The sequence below is a fragment of the Salvelinus sp. IW2-2015 genome, unplaced genomic scaffold (assembly GCF_002910315.2).
Source record: "Salvelinus sp. IW2-2015 unplaced genomic scaffold, ASM291031v2 Un_scaffold6359, whole genome shotgun sequence".
Lineage (NCBI taxonomy): Eukaryota > Metazoa > Chordata > Actinopteri > Salmoniformes > Salmonidae > Salvelinus > Salvelinus sp. IW2-2015.
Window position 1 is genome coordinate 4,800 of NW_019947622.1, and position 6,959 is coordinate 11,758.

General features: G+C 40.1%; 1 protein-coding gene across 2 annotated transcripts; it reads left to right on the forward strand.

Annotated features, from left to right (window-relative positions):
• The first annotated feature begins 3,550 nt into the window (after positions 1-3,550).
• Positions 3,551-5,196, forward strand: LOC112078830 (twist-related protein 2). Of its 2 annotated transcripts, none has more exons than XM_070442149.1 (2): positions 3,551-4,126; positions 4,609-5,196. In XM_070442149.1, the coding sequence occupies exons 1-2, from the start codon at positions 3,716-3,718 to the stop codon at positions 4,714-4,716; spliced, it is 519 nt and encodes a 172-aa protein (XP_070298250.1). In that variant the 5' UTR covers positions 3,551-3,715; the 3' UTR covers positions 4,717-5,196. The 2 variants fall into 2 exon arrangements, with proteins under 2 accessions (XP_070298250.1, XP_024000713.1); XM_024144945.2 differs by having other exon boundaries at positions 3,554-4,249.
• Positions 5,197-6,959: the final 1,763 nt, after the last annotated feature.

The window sequence follows — 6,959 nt, forward strand, 5'->3', positions numbered from 1 at the left end:
TACAATTCTTGTTAACATTGTAGGTTTTGACACCTATTTATATCAACATCAAAGAAAAGCCCTCACCTTAAGCAAAACAGCGTAATATTATTGTCTGCCTCCTCACTGCAGAATGTGATGTTTTCCATAATCAAGGTAATAGCTCGACATCATTTACTGTACCCTGACTACTACATCAGGCTAAGTAATGCTGTAAGGATCAGCACCATGGACAGGGCTACACAGGCAGGTAAAGTCACCTGGTGAGGGACCTGGTGCTCCTAAACTCTCAGATCTTCTGAAATATCACTGGTTGAATCTTTATCTCAGTGCTAAAGCATTCTGAAAACGTTATGATTCTGGAGAAAAAAATATTATTGTAATGTCCTGACTAGATCATAAAGGAACAATTATCCAGATAGAGGTTGAGATAACCAATTTATGGTTTATTAACCAACTTCACACAGGCTACTGTTTGGCCGTAGCCCACGCCAAATAAATGAAGGATACCCTATAAAACAACCGTGACCTTCTCTTGTGAAGGCCAGCGGAAAGAGAGAAAAAAGGCTAAACCTGTCTTAACTTCAATGCTCCATCCCCTGCCCAACCCCCTCCAAGCCACTCTGCAACCACCAAGATGCCCGGCATCAGAACATTCCAGGCATTCCCGTGATTGGCAGATAGCAGGTTGATTGGCATGGCGGACCCTGCAAACACGGGTACTGGTAAGTACAAACACAACCACCTACTGCCTAACACATAACACACAGCTGTCTGTGCGGGTCGCTACAGTATTTTAGTGAAACCTTTATTTTGACAGGGAGTCCCATTGGGACCCAGGCCTCTTTTTCAGATGAGCCCTTCAATTGTTGGCAAATCGCAATAAGATTTAAAGTCAAAATGTATGGATGTTCCTGGATACTGGTACTTCAGTTTGGCCCCTAACATGTCAAACAGATTAAATTAAATGATTGGTCAGGACAGGTCACAGTTAACAACCTCTGTGTAAGTAAGGTATGCCCTAGGTGTTCCCTGTCTGCCCCCAGTCAGAACAATGATTCACTCTGAGCCCTGGCCCTGGCTGGACGCTGGTTTCAATGAATGGTCACTGGTGTTGTGACCTCTAACCCTGCCTGCCCTCCTGCTTCCTGCTCCCCTATTGGTGCTCCTGGGGATTCTAGAACCCAGAGAAGGTAATCCTCTTACTATGACACAAGATGGATATTGTTTATGTTTACCACCCCCACATCCTGGTAAATATTTTTACAGACAGAGAGGCCTTTATATAGGGGCACTGTCCTCCAAGAGTTGCAGAATTTCCTCTGCACTTCAGTTTGCTCCTCAATTCACCTTGGTTAAGAGGCGAGGTAGCAGCAATGTTAACTTACCTTTTATATGGGAGCCCACATGTAGCCTAGGCTACAACTTTAACCAGGACTAAGTATTCATACTGTATGTTACAAAATGTAATAAATGTGATTGATTTCATTAATATTTGATTGCAGTATTTATGAGATAGCTGTTTTTGTTTAGATTTCTGTATTATGCTAAATTACTGTAAATGAGACATCACTTTTATAGCATGGGGGAATATCTTCCAATTAGAAACGCTATATGAGCACGGTTCATCAAACTAGATTTAGCCGCGGGACGATTTTGGGCAGGGGCCGGAACATTATTTAAAATCATTTGCAGACTGCAAATGACCCCAAGAAGCCCAAACAGATATAATATTTCACTAAAACGTAATCATTTCAAACCTTGCTTACATTTTGTATTGATCGTATGCGAGGAAATATTGGGAACAGTATTTTTTGTCCAACAATAATAAAAATAAAATAAATGAATAATTAATTTTAAAAACACACCAGTCTCAGGAACAGGGTGAGTTAAACTTAGGAGGTAGCTCTCCAGGAAACAGTTGGAGTTAAAAACCTACAGAGGGTGCTCTCCAGGAACAGGGTTTGAGTTAAAACCTACAGGAGGTTAGCTCTCCAGAACAGGGTTGGAGTTAAAACCTACAGGAGGGCAGCTCTCAGGAACAGGGTTGGAGTTAAAACTTACAGGAGGTAGCTCTCCAGGAACAGGGTTGGAGTTAAAACCTACAGGAGGTAGCTCTCAGGAAACAGGGTTGGAGTTAAAACCTACAGAGGGGCAGCTCTCCAGGAACAGGGTTGGAGTTAAACTTACAGGAGGGTAGCTCTCCAGAAACAGGTTGGAGTTAAAACCTACAGGAGGGTAGCTCTCCAGGAACAGGGTTGGAGTTAAAACCTACAGGAGGGCAGCTCTCCAGAACAGGGTTGGAGTTAAAACCTACAGAGGGTAGCTCTCCAGGAACAGGGTTGAGTTAAAACCTACAGGAGGGTACTCTCCAGGAACAGGGTTTGAGTTAAAACCTACAGGAGGTTAGCTCTCCAGGAACAGGATTGGAGTTAAAACCTACAGGAGGGCAGCTCTCCAGGAACAGGGTTGGAGTTAAACCTACAGGAGGGTAGCTCTCCAGGACAGGGTTGGAGTTAAAACTTACAGGAGGGTAACTTCCAGAAACAGGGTTGGAGTTAAAACCTACAGGAGGGTAACTCTCCAGGAACAGGTTGTGAGAGCTCTGCTCTAGTCTAGAGATAAAGTTAACGATAGAGGAATATGCCCTCTTGTGGACAATGTAGTTACAGTCTTCTCACGAGCACTCAACAACACTTATGCCCATGTAGAATTGGAGTTCAACAACACTGAAAATTGTGGCTATAGAGGACTATGATATTGTTGGACTCAAACGCATCTCTAGTTTCCAGAATAAGGGGCTAAAAGTAGTACTGCAGTAGCCTAGTAACAGAAAGTATGGGCAAATACATGGATTCCAGTTAAGGACACATTTAAATGCCCTTAAAGAAATAATATGTTGGTATACTCTCATCCAGGATCATTCTCATCCAGGATAATTACGTCGAAAACTGTTTAGGCAAATTAAAGGTTGGGTCAGCAGAGGGTTTCCAGTTGTATGTTTACAGGTGGTGTGTGTGTGGTCAATTGGATACGCGCCACTTGTGCMCATGAATGAGCCAGCGTATAATGATCATGTTTATCCAAACTAGAGGAATATAAGAATAACGTTTAGCTATTCATCGTTTGGCTCCATATCGTGTTACTGTTTTACTTTAGTGTTTATTTCATCTTGAATTACAACATGGTGCATGGCATACATTGAGTTAAAATCTAGATTGTTTGTTGTGCGTAAAAACAAATATTGCATTCAACGCTTAACCTTATTTATGTTTACCTAATAGTGTCATTAAACATAAGCATATTAAATGAGATTCAAATCAAACGAAATGTGATACTTTGATAAGCCTGTCCAATTTATATTCTAGGCTATACAATACCAATCCCGCCATTGATGAAGTACGCTTTCAGCTGTCTCCGACTTTGTTTTCACAAGACCATGCAGCGAGAGGAGTTCCTCATAGTTCCTTGCTCGCGCCCACCCCTCTTTACACGTAATATACTTTATTGGCCAATCCTCTCTCTCTCCAAATCTTTACGCCATACAGGCTATAAGAACTCCGTAACTTTCTCAAGTATCAGAAAACATTTCTTGTCTCGGGATCCCATGTATGGATACTTTATTATTGGTGTCTTCAAAGGCGGTGAATCGAAGGCGCGACTGGAATTAACCGTTAACTTGATGCGAGGATCATTCGGACTGACTGTCGCTTGTCTGTCTACTAACTGAGGGGTGATGTCTGAGGAAATGACCGGGGAAGAGTCGAGCTCCCCAGGCTCTCCACTAGACAGTCTCAGCAACAGTGAGGGGGAACTGGATAGGCAACCGAAGAGATGTGGGAGGAAAAGGACATCAAGCAGGAAAAACGGGGAGGATTCAGATAGCCCTACCCCTGGGAAAAGAGGGAAAAAGTCAAGCAGCAGCAGTCCACATTCTTTCGAAGACCTACAGACGCAACGAGTCATGGCGAACGTGCGCGAGCGGCAGAGGACGCAGTCACTCAACGAAGCTTTCTCGTCTTTGCGGAAAATTATCCCCACTTTGCCTTCAGACAAACTGAGCAAAATACAAACCTTAAAACTTGCTGCCAGGTACATCGATTTCCTGTACCAAGTTCTACAGAGCGATGAATTGGACTCCAAAATGGCAAGTTGTAGTTATGTGGCTCATGAGAGATTAAGCTATGCGTTTTCTGTATGGAGGATGGAGGGCGCTTGGTCCATGTCAGCATCTCACTAGCTCACGGCCGAAGAGCTGTAGTCCAAAATGGTATGCTCTGTTTTCCAACTCATTGTCTTACTTTTTAAGACCGTACTGCATTGCAACCATTTCAGTTGATGTTCGTTGTACAAAAATGGCTAAATBCAAAAACAATCACTTTAGGCCTATGGGCCTACTACATTTGACTATAGCCTATTTGGGCTATTGTTTTGTTTTTTAACAGTATCAGCTTAAATAGTGTTCTACTTTAATAGACTATTGTACTTTCCTGGATGACTATGGTACTTTCCTGGATATGTGAGTCATACTGCAGCCACAAACAAGTCTAGGTTGCTGTGTTTTGTTGAACTTTTTCGTAGTCAGGCGTCAATAATTAATCGTCTTTTTATAAATGTTCTGATCTGCAGGTGACAGCTGATTCTGCTTATCAATATGACAACGGGGCAATTCTGGAGAATAATGCTGGAAACACACAACGCTGCGGTTTATGGGAGCAAACTTTGACAACCATTTAAAACCAAAGAGGACAGGGCGTGGGGAGAGCACTTTGCCTGGGAAAGGCCCGCTTTTGGACGACCTGGATCTGCATTCGAGTGCTAGGCTACTACACTACTACATTCTGATATACGTTAGTTTTTTTTTATTGTTGACGACGAATGTTACTTGGAAATGTATGTTTTCATGCATGTCTTTGACTCTGTGGACCGTATTCTGTGGAGGTTAAAGGGCAGCATCGACGCATTTGTCTCAGTTTCCGTGTGAGACTTTCGATGTGGACTGACTGCGGTATTATAGGCTAATGGGTTGAAATAATGTGTCGCCAACCTGTGCAAAAATAATTGAGGTTATTCTTTTCAGAATACATTTATTTATTTATTGATGACACGTGTTACATGAGGAATAGATCTTATGTCTGAAATGCATTCCTATTTTTATATTGTTGTGTAAATAATTGTATATTTTCCGCAATAAAGTAAATGATAAAACAAAATGATGCCCTTTTTACTTCATTAATTAAGTTTTAACCAAACAAATATGGTATGATATTACAAATCTAAATGTTCTAGGATCGAACAATTGTCAAATACTTTAGTAAGTCCCTCTTTTGATGCAAACATGCAATGTTATGCAGCAGAGTTATCTGATACGCTACCAGTTAGGCTACTTCGACTTTTATTCCGACACAAATAGTTAATAAATTGTCGGAAGTCTTCACATTGAAGTGAATGTTTATAATGTGTCCTGCTCCAATCCACAAGTGGGCCATGCTTAACATTCACATTTACGACAACAACTTTCGCAGAGATCATTCAGTAAGAGGAGTGTATGAAATGTATTAAAACTGTGTCCACCTGGGAACGTTTCACGTTGTTTTTGGCATGGTCTTATAATCAACATAATCACGCTTCATCTTAAACCAACATACTCCTGAAATGCCTCTGAATATCGGATTTCCCTCGACCCAATGGGACTATAGGTTATGAAAGACTAAATAATCATAATATTTATTATGTTTGTTTTGTAGTAATGAACGGACATCTTGGAATAATGTATTATTCATATTATTATTATTATAAACAATAGTATTATTAGCCTATTTGTAAAATAAACCAGACTACTGCTTTAATTATTATTGTATAGTAGTAGGCAAACTTTGCCGTTTATAATGTGGGAGCAACTTTGTGCGTCACTAAACCCTATAGTGTTGACATTTGCTATTATTCCATGTTCCTGATAATAAGGTTATTCCATGTTCCTGATAATGAGGTTATTCCATGTTCCTGATGAATTAGGTTATTCCATGTTCCTGATAAATGAGATTATTCCATGTTCCTGATGGAGGTTATTCCATGTTCCTGATAAATTAGGTTATTCCATGTTCCTGATGAGGTTATTCCATGTTCCTGATAAATGAGGTTATTCCATGTTCCTGATAAATAGGTTATTCCATGTTCCTGATAAATGAGATTATTCCATGTTCCTGATGGAGGTTATTCCATGTTCCTGATAAATGAGGTTATTCCATGTTCCTGATGGAGGTTATTCCATGTTCCTGATAAATGAGGTTATTCCATGTTCCTGATAAATGAGGTTATTCTGTTTTCCTCATAAATTAGGTTATTCCATGTTCCTGATGGAGGTTATTCCATGTTCCTGATAAATGAGGTTATTCCATGTTCCTGAAAAAGGAGATTATTCTGTTTCCCTCATAAATTAGGTAATTCATTGTTCCTGATAAAGGAGCGTTTATTCTGTTTTCCTAATAAATTTGGTTATTCTGTTTTCCTGTTAAATTAGGTTATACCATGTTCCTGATAAATTAGAGTATTCTGTGTTCCTGGTAAGTGAGGTTATTCCATGTTTCTGATAAATGAAGTTACTCCATGTTCCTGATAAATGAGGTTATTCAGTCTTCCTGATAAATGCGGTTGCAAATCGACATGATTGATCAGTTGCGTGAACTTGCTTCATTCTTTAATGAGAAATGGAGAATAGTTTTGCAAAAGCTGAAACATACTAAATTAACATAGGCCTATTCAATTGTGATATATATTGATATGCGACTCATAACACCTTAAATCATGATATTGAATATAGCCTAGTACGTAGCCTAGACGWTGTAGCAGGCCTATTGTAATTGACTGTCTGTATTATCTTAGGCTACTTCTAATCTATTCACAAAGAGTCATGTTACTTTGCTAAATGTAATAGGCTACTGATGCGAGACAGAGTAAAATATTATGCTTAAGTTAACACA

Bases quoted from the DNA above. Each gene is read 5' to 3' on its own strand.
- LOC112078830 (XM_070442149.1), top strand. From the start codon at position 3,716: ATGTCTGAGGAAATGACCGGGGAAGAGTCGAGCTCCCCAGGCTCTCCA. The intron at 4,127-4,608 runs GCAAGTTGTAGT...TCTGATCTGCAG, and splicing joins ATGAATTGGACTCCAAAATG to GTGACAGCTGATTCTGCTTA.